General features: G+C 32.7%; 1 protein-coding gene across 1 annotated transcript in view; it reads right to left on the minus strand.

The window, feature by feature from the left end:
* Positions 1 to 762: 762 nt before the first annotated feature.
* The window catches only part of LOC127700088 (protein phosphatase 1 regulatory subunit 7-like), a 31,778-nt gene continuing 7,438 nt past the window's right edge, over positions 763 to 25,102 (minus strand). The window contains exons 2-9 of the mRNA XM_052203554.1: positions 24,571 to 24,669; positions 22,710 to 22,775; positions 22,225 to 22,355; positions 16,422 to 16,584; positions 13,377 to 13,493; positions 6,783 to 6,887; positions 4,874 to 4,960; positions 763 to 3,196 (exon numbers count right to left, since the gene is read on the minus strand). Of these exons, the coding sequence (XP_052059514.1) occupies positions 3,005 to 3,196; positions 4,874 to 4,960; positions 6,783 to 6,887; positions 13,377 to 13,493; positions 16,422 to 16,584; positions 22,225 to 22,355; positions 22,710 to 22,775; positions 24,571 to 24,663 (954 nt within the window). The 5' untranslated portion in view covers positions 24,664 to 24,669 and the 3' untranslated portion in view covers positions 763 to 3,004. The remainder of the gene's footprint in view (positions 3,197 to 4,873; positions 4,961 to 6,782; positions 6,888 to 13,376; positions 13,494 to 16,421; positions 16,585 to 22,224; positions 22,356 to 22,709; positions 22,776 to 24,570; positions 24,670 to 25,102) is intronic.

The following is a 25,102-nucleotide window of genomic DNA, read 5'->3' on the forward strand; positions in this document are numbered from 1 at the left end:
TTTCAATAAGTCAGTTTCCAAATTTATATATCAAATATCAAATGCCACTTTCTTTATATCTGATTATCATTCTTTCCTTTTGGGAGATTTCATATGTTTTCTTTTTAGTATGAAGATATTGGAGCAGTTGCTCTTGCAGCATGTTTTATGCAATGCTACTGTGCATAATAATTTCCTGAAGTATTAAGAAGGGACAGCAACAAAACTCACAGCTTTATGTTATGTGATAGTCGTCTGTAATGAGCTACAATGCATTATATATTATCTGAAACAGCAACGAAATGACACAAAAAAATGTAAAGATGTTTAGTGGTAACCATGCAATCAACAATAGATAGGTGTCTATACAAAATATCAAGCTCTAAATCAACCCAAGTTCAGAAAAATATTTACAGATTTTAAAAGGGATCAGCTATGAGCTCAAAATTCTATTTAGAACATAAACTTTAAGAAATTGTTTAAAAAAACCACTACAGAATTTGCCTTCGTTGTTTTCTTAAGCATCTCCAACATGTATTCCTTCTTTTCAAAGTTAATTGCAGCTAATAAATCTTTGTTCTTACGCTAAAATGCTGCAAATAATGCAAGCAGATGCAAGGAACACACATTAGATATTCAGAATTTCAAACCTGACAGAATGTACAACAAAAATTTTACAAACAATAAAACTATGACATAATCAACAAAAATCATGTCCTTCTTACCAGGTTAGCAGAAAATATGAACAGATGGATTTTCTATAGAATGCAACAAAAAAGAAAAAAAAGGAATTAAAATGTATTTATTATTCATAAAAAAAACCAATCAATATCCTTATTAATAAAGCTTTTTTTCTCTGTATTCATAGTAAGGTAATTATTGCTGGCATGAAATGACAAACATAATATCAATTCAATTTTAATGGCTAACAAAAAAAAATTCCTGAGTGTCCTTTTCAAAATCTACAAAACCCACTCATGACTGAAATGACTGTATAATACATTTTGTATTTTATTTTTATTACAAACATTTTGTAATTCTTAATAGTTACCCCTAGGCTTACCAAAGAAAACATTGTAAGAAATTTAATTTGATAAATAGTTGACTGCATAAATTGAAAGGAAAATTCATCATTACATAATCAAGATAAATGTATATTAATTTTTAATTACATTATCAATTTATATACTAATTTTAGTACAGACATATACTCAAAACAAGTTATCTTTAAAAAATTGTGTATACTGTTTTCATAAAATGGAAAAAAGCTCATATAACTCAGATGGACAGACTAGCAATCACCTGGAATTCTTAATATACTGTGAAAGTCCTTTTATTCGTGGGGTACCAATTTTCGTGGTTTTCGTGGATGGCTTTATCCACGAATTTAAGTGTCCAGTGAAATATAAGAACTCTTGTCCAAATCAGGACATGGAAAGATGGAACATGGAAAGATCCCCAATACTGTAGGTTTGACTACATCGAATATCAGCAAACGCACTTTGAACTAAAGATGCAACTTCAGACAGAATTCTGTCCATCTAATCTTTAAAAAACCTAAACAGTACGACTTTAAACCTTTTAATTCTCAAGAAAATTCAAATTCCATTTGTTACCGTTTTCTTTAACATGTTTAAGGGACAAGTTATGGTCCAATTAACACCTTTGGTGACCGTTAATCTGTTGATCAAACAATCTCGGGTTAATTAGTGTCATCACTTCTGATTACCCGTGTGCAACAATTAAAATGTTTACTCTGCAATTTCCTTCAATCGAGAACATTTGTAAGAAAAGATGAATCGGCTTATTTCAGAAAGCAATTATCTTATTAAAAGTTTGAACAATGTTGTCAGTAATGAAACATGAACAAGTAGGTGAAAATGAACACCATATTTTGAAATGTCCCAGAAATTATTATAAAACAACATATGATTATGAGTTTTCGTCTCAGATGGTTTCACATTCTTCACCCAATTTGTTTTTCTTCAAAAAACTTAAATCCACAAATTTAAGAACCCACGAACATGCAACTTTTGCTTAAACCACGAAAATTGATACCCACGAATAAAAGTACTTTCACAGTACATGTAAGTTCCTGGTGAATCGAAAATAATTTACAATCAGTAAAAAGTCTATAATAAAACGAATATCATATTTTTTTCTATTAATATATTATAGCAAGTTTGGCACCAATTTCACCATTTATACAACAAGGTACTTGTATAGTAATTATTAATATATTCCATTTAAGAGTTGTTTTATTTCTTCCTATAATCTGTAGGTATTAATGTGAATGTATTTAGTATATGTTTAACTCTTGTTTTACATTTGTATGTGGCAGAGTATTTTTTAAAAAATGCATTATTGTATAGTATTGCTCCATTTTCTAGCTTCTACAAGTAGCTGCTGTAAACTTGGAAAAATCTTTGGCTTTTGAACTCTGACACAGGCTAAAGACTATATGTATTATTAACATTTATTCATAAGACCTAGCAAAGCACGGTTATATCAAAGATCTGTGTGAACTGTGTGTAGATACAAAATGTATGTAAGATATTTATCAAATATATTTCTTATTTCTTGAATGTGTTGAAATTATTCCGTAAGTCATAATAAAAAATTATCTTAAAGTGTTTACATGGTAGATATTTTTTCATAGTTCCCATAACAATCTTTGAACTTTTTTTTTTAAACTGTAAAAATTGATTGCAAAAGGGAATAAAACATTTGATTGCTTTTATAACCATTTTACTAGAAAGACTTTTCAATATTTACATGAGATTTGCTATTATCCTGATATTTTCCCAAAAAAATAAAAGAAAACTTGGTGTTGAATTCAAACGTTCTAACATTAATTGTCCATTCAAATGGTCTTAATAATTAGTAGAAGGGAACCACGTGGATGAAGGTTCAGGTCATAACCTCGGTCATTCCTACATTCAGTAGCCATTCAAATGGTCTAAGTAATTAACAAAAAGTATTAAAATATGTTTTAAAAACAATCTCTAACAAAACAAATAAGTTACTATCTACACATTGTTGCATCTATTTGCTTAAGCTGAGGCAACGCTAACATAATTTTGCGTCTATAATTTGGATCTGGTACTTTGTCCCCATCATAATAAAGAGGATTTCTTTCTAAATAAACAGTTTGTAGAGTAGCTATTGGAGCTAATTCTTTCAAATCATCAAAATTTGATATCTTGTTGCCATTGAACTGAAATAAAAAAAAAATATATATATATATCAAAACTAATTAGATGAAATAAAAGAAAGAATATCCGTAATATCCGCTTGTTTGAGATGTCTTCCATGTTAATTAGACTTAGTTGTGATTTCAAACATTGCTTTTATTTTCAAATACATTTAAAGTTATGATTTTCGGTTTAAATCTGTGGTGTGTAAAACCGGTGTTCTCCAGTGGTCCTGTAGTCCAGGATTGGCAAAACTACAAGAAGTCTTTACTATTTTGTGTAAAAATTAGCTTGAAAAATCATATTACCCAGTATTGCCCAGTATTACCTGTTTCTAGTATTGCCCAGCCCGGGAAAACCTGGACCCGGGTTTTCCCGCCCCGGTAATACCTTGCCAACTCTGTCCTGTACATATTCGCTTACCGCAAAAATGGCGAAAAGAAAACTGAGCTGTGAAAATTTCTGTGTTTACAGTAAAAGAATGGCCTGAATTTTGCAAAATAACTGCTTAGACATTTTGGACATATGTAGGTTTTGCTTTGGCAATCAAACATAAAATTGAAAGAAGGATTACATTGTTTTATGCCTAATTTGCCATGCTTGAAATTTTAAATGATAATATGTTTAAATTCTCAAAAACAAACAAGAATCATAAATAATGTATTATACACATCTTAACTTTGCCCTAAACAAATATTTAGTTAAAAACCATCCATCAAAAAATCATTCTGGAAGTTCTTCAGCTAATAAACATTGTTTGAGACCAACATAAAGCTAAACTAGATCTGTGTGCTTTCTTTCCTCCTCATATAATAAATTCGTACAGACAATGTACCAAGGCTTGTATGGTGATCCTTACATGTATAAATACAGAACAAAATAAATGGGGAATTTGTGTCCATGGGACACAGATGATGCCCCCGCTTGCATATAACATATAAAGGGACATAACTCAAGAACTGTATAAGTGACGCTTCCCAAATTTCTACTTGATCTGAGCTTAGTGGTAATAAGTATTGTGTATAAGTTTCATAACATTTGGTTGAGGCAAACTGAAGTTAGAGAACGGTAAAACAATTCAGCAATTTTTCCATTTGTAAAGGGCATAACTCTAGAACGGTAAAAGTGACACCGCCAACATTCAAACTTGATCTGTGTATTGTGGTAATAAGCATTGTGTATAAGTTTCATAACATTTGGTTGAGGCAAACTAAAGTTAGAGAACGGAAACGAAAAATTCAGCATTTTTTTCCATTTGTAAAGGGGCATAACTCTAGAACATTTAAAGTGACACCACCAAAATTCAAACTAGATTTGTGTTTTGTGGTAATAAGCATTGTGTATAAGTTTCATAACATTTAGTTGAGGCAAACTAAAGTTAGAGAACGGAAATGAAAAATTCAGCAATTTTTCCATCTCTATAGGGGCATAACTCTAGAACGGTAAAAGTGAACGGAAACCAATTTTGGGACGTACGGACGGACGTACAGACGAACAAGGGTAAAACTTAATGCCCCCTCCGCTACAGTGGGGGCATAAAAAAGAACTGAATTTGAAAAATCTTTACTCATGCTATTGGTGTTGACATAAAAATCCCTACATGTACTAGACAAAATCCTAAACAAACGTACAGTGTTTTGACTGCTCTTTAGTCTCAGAGTGTGTATGGAATAGGCAGAATTTGCACAATGAATACTTACCCAGAACTCTTCTAATGCAATAAGATGGCTGACATTTTCAATGGTTGATATTCTGTTGTTACCAAAATCAATGGTAGTCAATTTAACCTGAAAAAATATAATGTGAAAAATTAAGAAACTAGAGGAATTTGAACAGAGCCATCATACAGGGGATCCTACATGTAAATAAGTAAATTGTTATCAAAGTCAAATAACTCCTGTAAAAATGGTGGAATCTAATTGACGGTGCCATATGGTCAACTACACACAATACACCTTATCGCTATTCCCAGCTGACCCGAGAATCTGTCCCGCTTGAACTATTGACGTCATACAACAATCACTTTTCCATGTGGCGTCAGATATTTTGTATTATGACGTCAAGATTTTACGGGAACCTGTGTGATGTCCAGTAATGGCGGACAAATAGTGATAAGGTGTATGGCAAATAATCCTACTAAGTATTAGAATTTTCTGTCAAACAATCTCTGAGGAGTCGTGTTCACAAAGTCTCAGAGAAATTACGTCCATGTTGGTCATTGTGGAACGATAGTTCCAAAAAAGTCAAATCCAATAACTTCCATAAAACAGATTGAAACAAAATGACAGTATTGTATGGCCAATAACACATGATGGCAAACAGTCCTACCAATCAGCAAGTTTCCTATCAATTGGGTCTCAGCATTCAAATGGTGTCATTATGGTTTGTGAAGGATACCTGATTATGCAGATGAAAACACTGATTACTATTAGCTATATAATGGTAGGGCTCTACTCATAAAATAAAATTACTGATCTACATTTAGAAAAAATTGACATTAAATATGAAAGTTTACATTGATTTTATGCTTTGTTGATTGATTGATTGCTGGTGTTTAATGCAACTTTCATCACTAATAGCTAGGGGCCTAGGTGGCCGAGTGGTCTAAGTAGTTACTACTGTAATCACTAGCCAGTCAACATTGAGGTTGTGAGTTCAAACCCAGCTCGTGTGGGTGCACTCGACTCCAATCTTAATTGACTAGGACTGTCAGTTTTCCTATCGAAGGTCGGTGGTTTTCTCCAGCCACTGAGGCTTCCTCAACCAATTAAAACTGGCTGCCACGAAACAGCCCAAAAGCGGTGCTTAAAAGTGGCGTTAAACACCAAAAATCAAAAATCAAATCACTAATGGCTATATCTTAGCAGCAAGTTTTTATTGATGGAGGAAGCCGAAGTGCCCAGAGAGAACCACAACCTTTGGCAGGAAAACTTAATTAACTGTCAATTAAGTTTGGAGTTGAATACACCTGCTAAAGGGGCTTTTATAGCTGACTATGCTATATTGGTTTCACTCATTGTTGAAGGCTGTAAGGTACCTGTAGTTGTAAACTTCTATGTCATTTAGTCTCTGGTGGTGAATTGTCTCATTGGCAATCATACCACATCTTTTTATTTTTTGATCTATACTTAGTTTCTTACTTAACACAGACAAGCTGAGCTACATTTACCTGTGATCAGCTCACAAGGTAATAAATTATCAATGCAGAAATATATATATCTAATCCATTCAAATATTTTATTTTTCACTGGAATCTGAGCCTTCTTTGTTCTATGCTGAATGGAAAAGATGATGATGATGATGATGATGATGATGATGATGATGATGATGATGATGATGATGAATTCAAATGGCTGTTTAACTACTACTGGACCAAGAAAAAGAGCTGGATTTTTAACAAACTAGTTCACAAAGTAACAGTCCGCAGGAAAACATGACCTCCCACACTTGAGGCAAGCACACAACCATGTGACCACCAATTCGTGAGTGGAACAGCAGCACTTTTCAATTTTGAAGAATTTGATTTGAAGGCAGTCTGGAAATGAACCCTTTGTTCCTCCAGCACCTAAGGTGACCATGTTATCACCAAGACAACCATTATCTACTTACATTTTTGTCTAGTCCTTCAACTTTCTCTATGCCATTATCACTAAAATATAATTCTTCTAAATTGGTCAAAGTATCCAATCCTTCCAGCTTCACTATACGATTACTCTGAAAAAAGAAATTCTATACTGAAGTCATGTAAGTATATTTGTTGTTGACAAAATCACTTCTTTTTTTTACAGTACAAATTCGCTTTTTCAACGAATAAAGTTGCATAACTCCGTCATGTCATATCAGAAATTCATAAAAAAACTAAAGGGAGCTTATTATAATAGATATAAACATGTTGACGATGGACGGACAGACGGACGAACAACGATATACCATAATATTATTAATTCATATATTTTAACTAATTTGATTCGTTCAGGGATAGTCACATGTTAAACTATATTTTCGAAGGTAGACAGAAAACGGCGGATTGCAAAAAGCATATTGCATAGCAAAAAGCATATTGCACGGTTATTTTTAGAGTATCTAAAAACCGATATACTTTGTGACGTCATGTAATGAATTTCATGATATTGTTAAAAGTTTTATTAAAAAATATCTTTGATCGATTATTTGAAGAAAAAAATCTTCAAATACATAAGATGCTAAAAAACAAACATAAAAAATAAATGAAATAACAACTAATATGTTGTTATTGTCTAGGAGACAATATGATATCTATAAATTTCCAACAAAATCAAACAACGATTTTCATACAAATATGGTCGGAAATTAATAATATTATTAATTCGTATATTTTAACTAATTTGATTTGTTCAGGGATAGTCACATGTTAAACTATATTTTCGAAGGTAGACAGAAAACGGCGGATAGCAAAAAGCATATTGCATGCGGTTATTTTTAGAATATCTAAAAACCGATATAATTTGTGACGTCATGTAATGAATTTCATGATAGTGTTAAAAGTTTTATTAAAAAATATCTTAGATCGATTATTTGAAGAAAAAAAATCTTCAAATACATAAGATGTTAAAAAACCAACATAAAAAATAACTGAAATAACAACTAATATGTTGTTATTGTCTAGGAGACAATATGATATCTATAAATTTCCAACAAAATCAAACGACGATTTTCATACAAATATGGTCGGAAATTAATAATATAACAATTATAGCCTATGTATGAGGTCAATACAGGATATATCCTTCTTTCAGGTCAATATATCCTTGTATCGACCTCATACCAAGGCTATAATTGTATAATACGTCCCGTAAACAGGCAGATAAAAAGTAATCACAAACAAGAGGCTGACTCACTCACTCGCCTGGCAAAAATGTGCCAATTTAATTTTTTGTCATCCAATATTATTTTCGTTTAGAAACAAATGGTTTATTTTCAAATATACATCTTTTTGAGAGCATTGAAGTTAAACCAAGGACCACATTAAATATTTACATAAAAATCAGGCTGCAATTTTGTGGCTAACTTCACCCCTAACCTTTTTAATTTAAATGGCTCTCCACTATTGTAGCCATCACTATATCATAGACCACAAAAAATGCTTTGTGGATCATGTGGATATCAATTCACTTATTTATCAATTTAAAATGTTTATAGTCTATTACTGTTCAGGATAATTTCAAATTCATAAAAATCATTATTAAAGAGCATAAGTCAATTGATGGCTTCAGTCTTATCAGCATATTTGTAGTTTTAACTTCTTGTTTTGCCGAGCAGTTTTGCTGTTTACAGTTTCTATCTATTTTCAAAATAATACAGTAAATTAAGAAATTTTGGTGTGCATTTATTATTGCAATTGCTGATCAATGTACAAACATGTGAGATTAATTATTGGGATTTCAGGAAATGTTGCATACACAAATGCCATCAAAATTTAAATTATCAAGTTATATTATCACAAATCTCATTTAGTCACAAATTTCGCAATCATAAAAACTCTGCAAAAATGCAAAAATTCATTAAACGGATGTAACGCATATACAGTCCGTGGCATACTTCAATAAGATATTCTTAAAAACTTGAAAATGTAAGTAGTAATTACTTATATAAATTTATAAGTAAATTTGAAAGATTTAAACTTGCTTTTCAATGTTTGAATTATCTCCCCTTTTACATGTAATTCTTTTACCAATCCTAAAATTTTCCAGTTTTGTGATCAAGTGAAAATTTAATGAATGGCAGAGTAGAATAAAAAGTGCCTTCTTATCCCCCTCCTAAACATTTGTTTCTGAAACAGCTCTTAGATGTTAAGTAAAATTAAAATCAAAAGAAGAAAAACAAAAATCACACTGTTCTATTGTTTTCTTATTAATTTAATATTTCTTAGTCTCTCTGAGTTCTTTTTTTCTCTCTCTCCATTAATTTCTATTCGTCTGACAATAAATAATTACAAGATATATTAAGACTCACACACACACACAACAAGCGACTGGAATAATCTCTATAGACTCAAAATTTGAAATGTAAATAAAAGAAAAATGTGTCTGAGGACACGAATGCCCCCACTCAAGCTATGCAACAATAAAATGCTCCGCTGGGGCGCAGCTTGATACGACCGCAGAGGTCGAACCCTGAACAGTTGGGGCAAGTATGGACACAACATTCAGGCTTGATACAGCACTGAATTTGGATTGTAATTAAATATTTGACACAGCATAGGTTTCTGACACAGAATGAAAGTGGTCTAAGAACTTAAAAATTTTCAATTTACCTATTCATACATGTGATGGACTGTGAAACTCAGATCAGGAGATTGGGAAATTTTGGTCAGGAGATTAGGACTCAGATCAGGAGGTTTTTAATCGACATTAATTTTGTTGTAAATGTAACCGTGTGCTGTAAAAATGGTCTTTTAAAGTGTGTTTTCTTCAACTTTCCAACCAATTTATTATGTTTATAGTACCCTTGTACTTATAAAGTTTCTCCATCTTTATATTCTACATGTTCAATCTAACATTGTTTTTTTCCAGTATGTTCTTTAAATTTTTTACTTCATATTCTATAAAACAATCATTGCAACCAGAACATTTGTTTAGCTGTCTGCAAATATATTTTTTTTTTTCTCTTGCAAATAGTTTTTATTTGCAAACTCAGAAATTCATTCTATCTGAAAAGTTAGGATCATAGTTATTATATAAATTTCAATTTAAGCCTTAAAAGGAAGTATAGAATCCTCAAATAATTTTCAAATTATTATTTTTTTATTTGTCCTAAGACATTTAAAATCATTTAATAACCATCCTTTTATGATTATTTGTTCAATTTATATTTTATTTATATTCTTTTAAAAATTTTCATTATTAAAAGGAAAGTAACTTAAAACAGGATAAATCAAGGGAAGTAACCCAATAAATACACAGTTTTTGTTACACAACGGCAGTTAGCCTGAGGTAAAAATCGTTGCTTACCAGTATGTTTGACACCCAAGCTGACAAGTGAAGCCATATAATTATGCATGTTAATTGATTTACAGGTAAAATATAACTTCAGGTAATGTCAGTTACACCAGATGCCTGAGATGTTATGTTGGGCAGAAATTTTTCATTCATGAAAAATTTCATACACGGGATTTTTTCAACGGGAGGGGGGGAGGAGACCCCTGAAAACGGGATTATTGTACTCCCGTCGGGAGGTTCACATGTATGCCTAATCAAACCATATCATTATTATTTGCTTTTATATATAAATCAGAAATAACCAATTTAAAATGGAAAATGTTAAAGAAAAAAAAGGAAAAAAAAAATCCCCCCCCCCCAATTTTTTGAACCCCCTTATGATTCATCGCCCCCAAACTCAATCCCAGCTTTCCCTTTGTGGTATGGTACCTTGCAGTACAATTTCAGAGAGATTCATACACTTGAACACAAGTTATTGTCTGGAAACTAGAAAAATGCTTGTTTTTTGGCCCCTTTTTGGCCCCAAATTCCTAAACGTTTAGGGCAATTACCCCCAAACTCAATTCCAGCTTTCCCTTTGTGATATGGAACCTTGCAGTACAATTTCATAAAGATCCATACACTTACACACAAGTTATTGTCCTGAAACTAGAAAAATGCATGTTTTTTTTGCCCTTTTATGGCCCCTAATTACTAAAATTTTGAGGGAAAACCCCCAAAATCAATCCCAGCCTTCCCTTTGTGATATGGAACCTTGTAGTACAATTTCATAAAGATCCATACACTTACAAACAAGTTATTGTCATGAAACTAGAAAAATGCTTGTTTTTTGCCCCTTTTTGGCCCCTAATTCCTAATATTTGGAGGAAATTACCCCAAAAATCAATCCCAGTATTCCCTTTGTGATATGGAACCTTGTAGTACAATTTCATAAAGATCCATACACTTACAAACAAGTTATTGTCATGAAACTAGAAAAATGCTTGTTTTTTGCCCCTTTTTGGCCCCTAATTCCTAAAATTTGGAGACAATTACCCCCAAAATCAATCCCAGCATTCCCTTTGTGATATGGAACCTTGTGGTACAATGTCAGAGAGATCCATACACTTACACACAAGTTATGTCTGGAAGTTACAAAAATGCTTATTTTTGGCCCCTTTTGGCCCCTAATTCCTTAACTGTTAGTACCATAACCCCCAAAATCAATCCCCACCTTCCTTTTGTGGTATTGAACCTTATGGTAAAATTTCAATGAGATCCATTCACTTAAACTAAAGTTAGAGTGCGAAAACTAATGTGTATTCGGACGACGACGCCGGACGACGACGACGACGACGACGACGACGACGCCAACGTCATACCAATATACGACCACAAAAATTTTTTTGCGGTCGTATAAAAATGGGACGGAGAGAAAGACGGAAAGACAGAAGGACAGACGTTCAAGAGTAACTCTTAATGGTTACGGCGGGAGCACAAAAACCTAAAACCTTTGAGATTATAGGTAAAAATAACAGATGGTCTTACAATAATCTTGTTAAAATTTAACTAGTGGCTAATCCAGCATAGGAGGACACAGGGAATCGGTTGGTTAGCAGATTAAATTTTGTTTTATTCAAAGTTTTTCAATTTATTTTTTCTTATTTCATGTCAATTTGTATTACACTATTAATATATTTCATGTTGGCATCAATATTTCTTTGTTTTCTAGCAATGTGCAGTTTACTATCCTTATCTGTATACTGAAAAATCCTAAAGGGATCTAATTCTCCATTTTGAATAGCCTACTCTATTTTGAATAAAATATAAAAAAAAATATTTCTATCTGACTATATACCTTACAAAGGCACTCATTTCTTCCTACATGATTCGTCTATCAGAAGCATGCATGTATTGATTTTCTGATCACTCAGGTTAAAAAATTCAAATTTCCCAACAAAAGCAACATAAGTGGCAAACGTGCATTTTTCAACAACATAAACGAAATGAAGAAAAATCTGTCATTTGAAAACTTCCCATGGCATTGTCAGTTTATCTGGACTTGATTTTTTACCCGTTTGTATAAAAGGCTAAAATTTTGAAATTGCAGGTATAAAAACCAGATGTTAAATCCTTTGAATACACTTCTTTTTGTCAGAACTAAGTGGTAGAAGGTTTCTCTCTCTCTCTCTCCCTCTCTCTCTCTCTCTCGCTCTCTTCTCTCTCTCTCTATGACTGGGTCCTGTAAAAATAGTGTTATATATTAACCTTAAAAAATAATTATAATTTACTCAATTGTAACATAAATTAAAAAGTCAACCTTGTTTGTGCCTTCTTTGGGTTTGAATGAATATATTTATCAAAGTAACAATCTGATATTATAACCAATGTTACATCATTTTTCTTTTCAATCTGGAGCTCAAGTAGGCATGGAAAATAAGTTTTATTCTTGAGTTACAATTATACTAGTGGTTATTTTGGTATTTATATTAGCTGCATGAGTTTAGCAACAAATATTTGTAATTTCTTATTTCAAAAAGATCTATACTATATATATATAAAATAATCATACATTGTCTCAAAATATAAATTTTATTTGTACAAGGCTTAGAATTGGGTAAATAGCAAGGCTTTGCATAGCATTTCTATCCTCAGATTCCTGTTTTGAGCCAAGTATAAATAAAATTTATATTTCAAGACAATTTATGGTTATTCTTTATATACTGTAACTCCTACAACTGTTCCAAATGAAATATTTAAGGTAAAAACCATCATTTTTTAATTTGGAGCGAACCTGCATTTTTTTATTGATGTCATAAATAAAACTCTATGGAAAAGCATTGTCAATGTTATAAACAAGGCGATATACGGTCAGTGAATGTATATCACAAATGAATATACAGTAAATGCAATTTGACTGCGCAAATAGCACAGCTGCAGTATATAAAACAATAAATAAATAAATTACTGTAACAAAGACAATATACCATATAGTTCAAATTTTCCTAGACAAAAAATTAATTAAAAATTTATTTCCTCAACTTTGGAAATTTGTAATCTTAATATTTTTACTTAAAATATATGTTGCTAATCTTTTTTTACTCAGTATATTTTTGACATTTTATGCCCATATCTAATATGGAAAGTAAGTGACCTAAAATTAGATAACTTGTTCTAAGGATTGAATAAAGAACTTTAACAGATTCCCTTAAAAACATGAGTCACTATCACATCGACACCGATTTACCTGTAAACTGAGACATCTCAGGTTAACCAATGTTTCCAGTCCAGTGATTTTTGGAATTTTATTTTTTCCGAGGTATAGACTTGTCAGGTTCACTAGCGATGATATGTTTTCAATTACCTGCAAAAATATATAACAAAATGAAAAAAAATTATTTGTACAAATGTTAATGGTAGCTTTTTCTTCTGTTACTTTAGATCAATATATAATCAAGTTTTTTTGTTTTCTATTCTCAACCTCAGGATGTTTGGTTTTCACATTTTCAACTTTTGCATGTACTTCATAATTTTTACCCTTTTTATGCTATCATAGGCAATGCATTAATTGTTTGGGTCCAATCCAACAAAAAAGTGTATATGTTATCTAAATAAACACACTCTTGGGATGTGGGATATAGGGGGTAAAAAATTGTGGGATCTGGGAGAAAGAAGGAAAATAAAGAACTGCGCCATGAGCGCATGATACGCCCATCGCTTTTTCAAAGAATAAAGTTCCATAACTCCTCTAAGTCATTTCAGAAATTTATAAAAATTCAAAGCTCACGTCAATAGATATAAACAATTCACCAAAGTTTCATGAAAACCGCTCAAAGAATTTTTGAGTTATTGTCTGAAAACTGGAAAATCCCCTTTTTTAATGAATAAAACCCAATAACTCGGAAACGTAAAATCTATAATTTATAAAAATTCGAAAGGGAGCTCACGTCAATAGATATGAACAATTCATAAAAGTTTCATGCAAATTGGTTAAAGCGTTTTTGAGTTATTGTCCGACATGTTGACTACAGACAGACAGACAGACAGACAGACAGACAGACAGACAGACAGACAGACAGACAGACAGACAGACAGACAGATGGACGGACCGATAGACGGACAGATGGACAACGGTATACCATAATACGTTTTGTAAACGGGTGTATAAAAATTAGACAGTGGGAAAATTACCCAAAAAATGGGATTTGGAACATGAGCACCCATGCAGCACACTTCCCCTCCCCCCTTACTTTCAACAAAACGTTTTAAAGTTCTCATTTCTTACAGTGTCTCTTTCAAAACTAGAGCTACTACACTTTTCATGTCAAGGTAAGATCACTCAAAATTTAACATGTATTAAGAAAAGTTAATCAAGAAATAAGCTAATTTTCTCAATATGATCTCTTTCAAATGTTAAGTCCACATCAAAGTAATTGAGCATAAAATCTTAGTGCAAATAGCATATAACAGAGTGGTATAAAATCCTTCTACAAAAAGGTGTCATTAGCTATATATAGCTAGTGGAGTCGGATATTAAAAGTGCAAGAAATATACAAAATGTATTAAATCTGGTTGCAGTTCACTTTCTGCAGAATTTTTTAAGGCTTATTGTTGAATTTTCATTCTCATATTCTATGTTTTCAACCATACCAAATGTATGACATGATTATTTCAAAGATTACCTATAATATTACAAAATCTAAAATATTTGAATTATGAAGACAACAACATATTATTTTCTGACTAGATACATAGACAGAATGACAAATACAGTATAGTAAAACACACGGTTTAATCAAAATGACCATGAATATATCATTTCTATGTACAATATCATAACTATTGTTTTGTATTAATCTGTTCATCATGTTCTAATTATCTCACTTTATCTCCCTTGGACCCAATAATTGTATCTTCAATATTCTCAAGACTGGACTGGCAAAAAATATTTCCAGAATTTAATATATGGGGGTGGGGTGAAATTCAATTTATGTTTACATTCTCAATCAGTGAATAAAAGATGCCATCATGGCTAATAACAGATATAAATAATGCAAAAGATTATGTTTCAGGTTAGCCACGATACAGCCTTTTTTGTGCTGAGGCAGCATGAAGCAAACACCAATCAATCAATAAACATATGATTCAGGTTTCTTGCCATAGAATTATAGTTTCAGTAAGCTTAAGTCAAGTCATGAAATATCAGAAAATGTAGTCTCTTTACTATGTCCAAAATTATACATATTGTTTTTTTAAAATGTTTGCCATTTTTAATCTTTCAATGAACAAAGTAGCAATGGTCAACCTCATTTCACACAAAATCATGGGTACTGGTAGTTTTGTGCAATAAAACTTCAATAAAACAGTTTATACTGCATCTAGAAAAATTCCTGCTGTCTTTATCTCTCAAATTTAGTAACAAAGGAATATTTGTGCAAGGTACATTTCATGTCACCTAACTTTTCCTCACAATCTGGGGTTCATGTTGATACGGGAAATAAGTTTTATTTTCGTGATAACCTTTTCATAAATATAATTGTAGCAATTCTTAGCTTCATTATAAAAACAATTTTAGGTCAATATCAGAAAAATATCGACTTGTTTGTATTTGGCACAAAACTGTTGAAGGGCTCAGTAAACCTCGCTCTTCCCCAGTTTTCAAGCCTCATACAAAAAAGTTGATATGTTTCTGACATTGACCAAATATTGTATATATATGTATAATGTTTGACATTGTGCAGATATTTTATGTCTGACTTTCGACCCCCATATGCACATTTTGATAGATTATAGCAGTTACTACAACTGATATGTTAGTTAATAGCTGAGTTGCAGAAACCCTCATTAGGGTCGTAGTTCAAAATGAAGGTCTGTAAGAATACCCATAACACAAATATTCTTTTCATATGGCCTACATATTGAATTACTATTGCTAAAGATTAATTGATTAATTGTTTGTTTATTTGTTTGTTTGTTGGTTGGTTGGTTGGTTGGTTGGTTGGTTGGTTGGTGTTAAACACCTTTCAGCTTTTTACCTATACCATGGCGCTCAGTTTTAATTGGTGAAGGAAGCCAAAGTCACAGGAGAGAACCAACGACCTTCGGCAGGAAAACTGAAAATTCTTGTCAATCAAGATTGAGGACAAATGCACCTACTACGTGCAGTTTTGAACTCACAACCTCAGTGTTGACAGGCTAGTTATACAGTAGATGAACCACTTACACCACACGGCCTCAAAGGCCCCCCTACTGCTGATACAATATGCCTATGTTTCTTAATAAAATACTTTACCCTGATTCTATTAGCACCAAGTTCTAACATTTCTAGCTGCACTAAGTGATCAACATTCTCTATTTTGGTTACTCTGTTATTAACAAAGAATAATTTCTTCAGCTGAGTAAGATTTGTCAAACCCTCTATCTTCTTTATTCTGTTGAATGATAGATCCAGCAGTCTGAAAAAAATATGTATAACAAGAAATGATTGTAACAGGATGCTGTTACGAAGTCTCCCAAACGAAGCTCCCATAATTCGTAATTCCCAGGGTCGCCTGACATTGGGCAACGTCCAGTGAAAATTGGTTTGGTCCAGTAAAGTTATATGCATTAGTGATGCCTGGGGACTAACCTTGTATATCATTCAAATCATCTTGGCATGACAAACCAGAATATATATGGTTTAGGGGTGGGGATCTCGACCATTTACAAGATACTAGAACATTGGGGGTGGGGAGGAACCCCTGGGGACTGGCCCTATACGTCATTCAAATGTTCATTACATGACGAACAGGAATATATATGGTTTAGGGGTGGGGATCTCAACCATTTACAAGATATTAGAACATTGGGGGTGGGGGGAACCCCTGGGGACTGACCGTATACATCATTCAAATGTTCGAGACATGACAAATAGGAATATATATGGTTTAGGGGTGGGGATCTCAACCATTTACAAGATATTAGAACTTTCTCAAATGGCAGGGGGTCGGGATGACCCCTGGGGACTAACCCTGTATATCATTCAAACCATCTTAGCATGACAAACCAGAATATATATGGTTTAGGGGTGGGGATCTCAACCATTTACAAGATATTAGAACTTTCTCAAATGGCAGGGGGTCGGGATGACCCCTGGGGACTAACCCTGTATATCATTCAAACCATCTTAGCATGACAAACCAGAATATATATGGTTTAGGGGTGGGGATTTTGACCACTTACAAGATATTAGAACTTTCTTAAATGGCAGGGGGTGGGGGTGACCCCTGGGGACTAACCCTGTATAACATTTGATGTGCTTTATCATGACAAACCAGAATATATATGGTTTAGGGGTGGGGATCTCGACCATTTACAAGATATTAGAACTTTCTCAAATGGCAGGGGGTCGGGATGACCCCTGGGGACTAACCCTGTATATCATTCAAACCATCTTAGCATGACAAACCAGAATATATATGGTTTAGGGGTGGGGACCTTGACCACTTAGAAGATATTAGAACTTTCTTAAATGGCAGGGGGTGGGGGTGACCCCTGGGGACTAACCCTGTATTTCATTTGATGTGCTTTATCATGACAAACCAGAATATATATGGTTTAGGGGTGGGGATCTCGACCATTTACAAGATATTAGAACTTTCTCAAATGGCAGGGGGTCGGGATGACCCCTGGGGACTAACCCTGTATATCATTCAAACCATCTTAGCATGACAAACCAGAATATATATGGTTTAGGGGTGGGGATCTTGATCACTTAGAAGATATTAGAACTTTCTTAAATGGCAGGGGGTGGGGGTGACCCCTGGGGACTAACCCTGTATTACATTTGATGTGCTTTATCATGACAAACCAGAATATATATGATTTAGGGGTGGGGATCTCGACCATTTACAAGATATAAGAACTTTCTCAAATGGCAGGGGGTCGGGATGACCCCTGGGGACTAACCCTGTATTTCATTTAATGGGCTTCATCATTTAGAACATTTTCAATTAAAAAGATTGTGTCTATCACAAACGGTTTTCAATTTATAATCATTTGAAAATTTAAAAAAATAAAATCCCATAGGGTTCTATAGTAAAACCCTCTTTCTTTTTTGCCCCTCAAAGTACCCCTTTATAAACCCCATTGCACAAACAAACCCCTGATTGCACCACTAGACATGTTAGTCTAACATATTGTGAAACCCTAAGTTAATCTGACAAGCGGTTTTGGAGAACGGGTGTGGACAAGTTCAAATTTAAAAGCGGCGGAAGAAGAAGAAGAAGAAGAAGAAGAAGAAGAAGAAGAAGAAGAAGAAGAAGAAGAAGAAGAATAATAATAATAATAATAAGAACTGAGCAAAAACAATAAGTCTTCCCAAACTTCGTTTGGGAGACTTAATAAAGAAGTTAATATGATGAGAGTGCAAAAAAAGCAACATAACAAACATCATAGTAATAAATATCCAAAAAGTACATTTTTAAGTAAGTAAACGTTCTTCTTCAACATGTAAAGAAAATTCATATATAAAACTTCATAAACTGTTAACACAGAGATATGTCTCGCCTTTTTGTTATTTTGATAATGCAAATGTTGAAATTAAAATAGTAATACTTTAACATGTAAGTTATGCGAATATTCAAAGTCAATGAACCATGACTGAAGGTACAGGGCTAAACAATCTCCATGGAAATGAGATGTGCCAATGTCAATACAACTGCAAACCAAATTGTCTTTTAGTAAGTCGTTCCCTTTAAACAAACCTAAACACAAACATTAACTTGTAAACCATGTAAAAGTTTCAGTCAATGAACCATAATTAGGGGGTGGGGTTATATAATCTCCATATATAGAAATGAAACTTGCAAATGCCAATACATTTGCATACCAAATATCATTGACTTTACATAAGTGGTTCATCTTTAACTGACCTAACCACAAACTAATACATGAAAACTAAGCAAAAGTTTCAAAGTCAATAGACCATGAATAAGGGGGCAGGGCCAAATAATCTCCATGGAAATGAGATATGCCAATGCCTATACAACTGCATACCAAATATCATTGACCTATCACTAGTGGTTCCCCATAAACTGACATAATCACAAACTAATACATGTAAACTAAGCAAAGTTTCAAAGTCAATAGACCTTGACTGAGGAGGAGGGACCTAATAATCTCCAAGGTAATGAGATGTGCCAATGCTAATACAACTGCATACCAAATATCACTGACCTACCACTAGTGGTTCCCCATAAACTGACCTAATCACAAACTAATACATGTAAACTAAGCAAAGTTTCAAAGTCAATAGACCTTGACTGAGGGGGCAGGGCCAAATAATCTCTATGGTAATGAGATGTGCCAATGTTAATACAACTGCATTCCAAATATCATTGACCTACCACTAGTGGTTCACCATGAACTACACCTAATCACAAACTAACACATTGTTGACGCTGCCGTCGCCTCCATCGCCGACGCCGGAAACAGCATACCTAATTCACGCTTTTTGACTTCGTCAAGGCGAGACAATAATTGATAATATCTTATAACAATAACACCTAACGTCATAGTACCCAAATTGCACTGAGTACCCAAATTGCACCTTAGCAAAAATAGCAGCGAAAATCTTACAAGTTTTCTTAGGAACTAAACAATTTGTATTTTTTTATTATTTGACATTATGCTCGTCTTTGAAATAGGTAAATATATCTAAATATTCATAAAACGTTCACAGTATATATCAATAGATGAAGTATTGACTGGAAAAAGTAAAATCAACGGAAACGTCGCATTGCGACATCCACAAAAAGTCTTCTTTTAAAAATGAGCAAATAAAATATGTTACGAACATCCATTTCTTAAAAAATGAATAGTAAGCATGGACTAATGTCAAATTGTTATAAATATTTGAAAAAATATAACAAACCATCTGTCATTCCATTTTTAAGGATATGAATTTAAGCATGGATGCAATTTTGGTACTCCTCATTACAGAATCATGGATCGTTTGGAGGACGGTTCAAACCAATTTTTCTATGATTCATAATGGATTCAAAATTAAATTGGCAGAACTACAAAAATGTATATAGTAAATAAAGATACATCTACAAAATAAACACAGAATGGAAACTTCTGTCTGGATCATAAATAAACGTATGTGAAAAAACTGTCAAAATAGGTGCAATTTGGGTACCCTCATGTTAACTTCATCCCTGTCACCCATGGTATTTGGAAGAGTTTTGTGTTTGCTCAATTGTTTGTTTCTTGATAATTTTCTCTCTAATTTTCAACATTGTAGAGTTAACAGTTATACCTATAATTTTTCTACACAAAGTGTGATTCATTTATAAGCCACTCTTGCATTTTATGTACATGTGTCAGTGAATTTATAAAATAAGTGATTTAGTTAGATCCCTTAAATTCAGGAGTATTTTTGATACATTTATATGGTTTAAACAGCTAATCTGAGGTTTCACAAAATCTCTAACAATATTTTCAGTGATTTTATAAAATTCTTTACAATTTCATGGATTTAATAAAAAAAAAAAAGAAAACTGTTTGTTAGTGATTTATCAAATCCCTGATTTACAAATTCACTTAAGTCATTTGTATGTTTGCAATAATGTTGTAAACACTTGTTTCAATGATGTAATTTTGTCAAGTGATTTAAATTTTATCTCTTGGAATCAAAGTGTCATCAACGCAGATGTGTTTTTGTTGCTCTCATGCTTTTTTAGTTTTGCAGCACATGTGTCAAACACTTGTTTGTTATATGGTGGAGGACTGAAAAACATCCCTTTACTATGTGCTTTCTGTAAGCAGCTTTCCTTGAAGATCTGAATTTTTTTTTTTATATCAATAGCAATATTTTGCCCCTATCAAAATTTGATTACCGTTAAAAGGCTTGTATAGTACACGGTTTTATTCTCCAAAATTGACCCTGACAGCGGGGTGCGGACTATAGAGTACAATAAGCAAGAAATAAGAGAGAAAATTTCAATATTTCGCGATGTGGTTTGTTTACGTTCCGCCATGTTTGTTATTGACATTATAGAGGGCGCTCTTTTCATTTTTCAAACCAATAATTTTACCCAATCCATATTAATAAGTTATTTTATTCAATATCAAATAAATACTGATAAATTTAAAAATTAAATGCTTCATTACAAAATTCTCGTTTCTTTTCAATGCATTGCTAAATATAAACTGGTATCTGCTTGAATGAAATCGTACAAAAAAGGTAAAAAAAGACAACCGTAAACCAGCTTACGATGTGTAAACTACAAAACGTAATCGGTTATTATTCGTTCCGTTTTGGTGTTTCCTATTGACAAATATGTTTTGTTTTAGCTAAGACCCTTCAAACATTAATGTGATAGATATATTAAACACTGTTTTACATAAGGAGGGAACTGTTTTACTTTCAAAGTCGTATTATAGTGATATCTATTATGTACGGATTTCGACTCTCACCGGGTTTTTTTTATCTTTTACATGTGCTTTTCAATCTTCCGGTTTAAACATACACAAGTTTCTAAATTGTTTTAATGTGTGATTTAGACTTATTTTAACCAGCGTGAAGTGTTTTAGAACCATTTACAAGCAGTTTCAGCTTCTGTTTGGTGATGGAAAATAGTTTTTTCCAAGAAAATACCACAAACGACCACACACTATTTAAAATTACCGTTTCATTAGACCTTTTCTAACAGTTACAAAAAGTTTTTTTACCTGAAATTTCGTGGGGAGAATGGGGTGCGGACTATGTACCAGTGCGAACTATACAAGCCTGATTACGGTATATGAATATAAGTTAAAGTTTCATTCACACATGATACAAGTTCAAACACTTAGAGAGGCATGTACATGTATATGTACCAAGGTTCATAATACTGCAGATCCATTTAACTAGTCACTAGGTGAATGTTAGTGATTATGAGTGATTCACTCTGAAATATCTCAATAGATATCATATGACAGGGTTATATCGCACATCAAAGTGTTATCACCCTAAATCACAAGCAGCAACAACAGCAATATTTTACAGAAGCTCCTTGTTTGGAATTTAAATTTTCATTATCAATACCTTTACACAGTAAAAATTATATTACCTTAGCTCTACAAGAGTATCCAAGTTCTCTACAGCAGTAAGTTGGTTGTCATACAGTTCTAATTCTTCCAAAGATGTCAGGTTTTCCATACCTTCTATCTTCTTGATTAAATTCTGTCTTAAACATAATGTCTGAAGAAAAAAATGAATGATGAATAAATGAAATAAATAGTTGAAAGGAAAATGGCTGTAAGAAAAAAAATATACACCTTCTTGTTTGACGCACATGTATTTTTCTTTTATACCATAATGGATTTCCAATTATTTAACCATTTGTTGCTGAAAAAAATGGTTTTACAATAAATTATGTGTCTGACAATCTGAAAATAAAATGTATCTTTCAAAAGTAAATAACTAAATTTAAGTTACATTACATTTCATTTCTCAAAAAAACTCTCAATCATTCAAAATCACAAGGGATGATGCTGTCGCCAACTATGGAAAAATATCCAGCTCAGCTGTAGTTTATAAACCATTTATACATACCCTGACTTTGGTAAGCTGGTCTAAATTTGTGATCTTTGCAATTCTGCTTTGGTTCAAATCTATGTCCTGGAAATAAAAAAAAAAGCATCATCATTTAAAAAGTCAAAAGTGTGTTATTGATACAATGGCTGAAATAGATGTTTATAAATGTATTTTAACAAGGCTAGAAAAGCTGAAATTCAAAAAGAAACTAAAAAACTTTAAAACAGAACGATTATGTTGCATATGGAGTGGAAAATCAGTAACCAGAGATGGGTATGGCATTTTATTTGTCAAGTTTCGTGGACATCGTAAAAAGCTAACTGTGCATAGACTTTCATATTTCATTCATCAGAAATCAATGCTTTCTCGCACCAGACATGTTTCACATTTGTGCCATAGAAAAAAATGCATAAATGTTAACCATTTATCATATGAACCACAAGCTATAAATGTTCAAAGACAGGTGTGTAAAAATAGAGGTAAATGTAGGGGTCACAGAGGATACAACCACTGTATTATAAGGCTATAATAAAAATTAATCATTATTTTTGTCTGGAGTTACTTTATAAAATACGGAGATGTGGTATAGTTGCCATTGAGACATACATCAACCAGAGTCCAATTAGGGGAGATCTTTGTAGCTGTAGGTCACAATTCGGCCTTCAACACATGTAGTCAGCTATATAACAGGCACCAAAAAGTATATTGTATTTATATTGTGTCATAGATAAATTTTATTCGTTCAGTGTATATTTACTTGTTTTTGTTAATATGTCTTTTTGATCAAGCTAAGCCATTTCAATTGATATCTTATAGTGTGTCTTTCGATGTTGTAATGTTGCACTATTGTTTCAGGTTAGGGTGAAGGTTGGCACTTGTTAAAAAGTTTAAACCCGCTGCATTTGTTTGCACCTGTCCTAAGTTCGGAGCCTGTTGTTCAGAGATTGTCGTTTGTTGATGTGGTTCATAAGAGTTTCTTGTTTCTCGTTTTTTATATAGATTAGACTGTTGGTTTTCCTGTTTAAATTGTTTTACACTAGTCATTTTGGGGCCCTTTATAGCTTGCTGTTCGATGTGAGCCAAGGCTCTGTGCCGTACTTTGACCTATAACTGTTTACTTTTTACACATTATGACTTGGATGGAGAGTTGTCTCATTGGCACTCATACTACATCTTCTTATTTCTACTAACCACCACAAAATAAGAAACAATTTAAAACAAAAAAAAAATTGTGTGCCGCTACATCACTGTTGGGGGAGTGGAGGCATGGTCACAAACATATGCAACCCCTCAACATTCTGTACTAGCCTGTCACAAGTCAGGACTCACAGGAGCCTGTTATTCAGTGGATGTCCTTTGTTGCTGTATAACAATTTCAATTTTGTTTGAATTTTTAAATTTTTGTTTTGTACATAATTCAGGCCACTGGTTTTCTAATTTGAATTTTTTTAAATGTTGCCATGTTGGAAGACTGGATTTATATGACATCAGAGCACTGTATAAACATACATGTGGGCAAGATGGAAATTGCTGACAGACTTACATGTTAATAAATCGATTGCCAAGCAACTAAATAATATACTGCTTGTCTCCTTATTCATTTTTCTCCATGAATACATTATATGTTACTTTTATTTACTAACTACCCTTATCATGCTTATAGCACTAACGAGAGCTTTATTACCCGATCCAATAGCTATTCTTATGTAGTACAAACAAATGCTTTATTCCCATTAGATAAATCTTGAACAAACCCTGTAGATGTTTTTTTTTTTTTATTTTTGTGGATTGAGTTGATGTCTCACTGGCATGACTGGCTTATACCCCACATTTTCTTTTATTTACACAAACAGTGAAGAAAACTTGTGACAGTTCTAACCTCTGCATCAACGTCAACAATAACAAACTCTGTTCCGTCCTCATCCTTGACTTCCTCCATCTCTTCATCTTCTGACAGTACTTTGTCTGCCATCTCTCACTACAATAGAGGTAAATTGTAAAATATATAAAGGTGATTCACACTTAGTGATTCTTTTAAATTCAATGTTAAAAAAACCTATGAAATATAATGTATAAAGAGAGATAATTCAGCATGTTCAGAGTAGTAAATTACAAAAAGAGTAAAACTGCAAATTTTTAATCCTCAATTACCTCAATCGAAGCTCTAAATCGATACATTTTTCGTAATTCTATTAATCAAAATATAGAAATTATATTTATATAAATATATAACAACAAATATTGAAAGTTTTTTTTTCAAGAAGTACAAAACAGGATTCAGCATGTGTTCATGGCTATCAATTCCAAATAAATCATGTCATGGTAAAACAATCTGCTATTTTTAAACGTAGTGAAATATAAGAATTTCCTATCTTCAAATGAATACATATATCATGTATATACAAGTGGTT

This window comes from Mytilus californianus, unplaced genomic scaffold, assembly GCF_021869535.1.
Source record: "Mytilus californianus isolate M0D057914Y unplaced genomic scaffold, xbMytCali1.0.p SCAF_48, whole genome shotgun sequence".
NCBI lineage: Eukaryota > Metazoa > Mollusca > Bivalvia > Mytilida > Mytilidae > Mytilus > Mytilus californianus.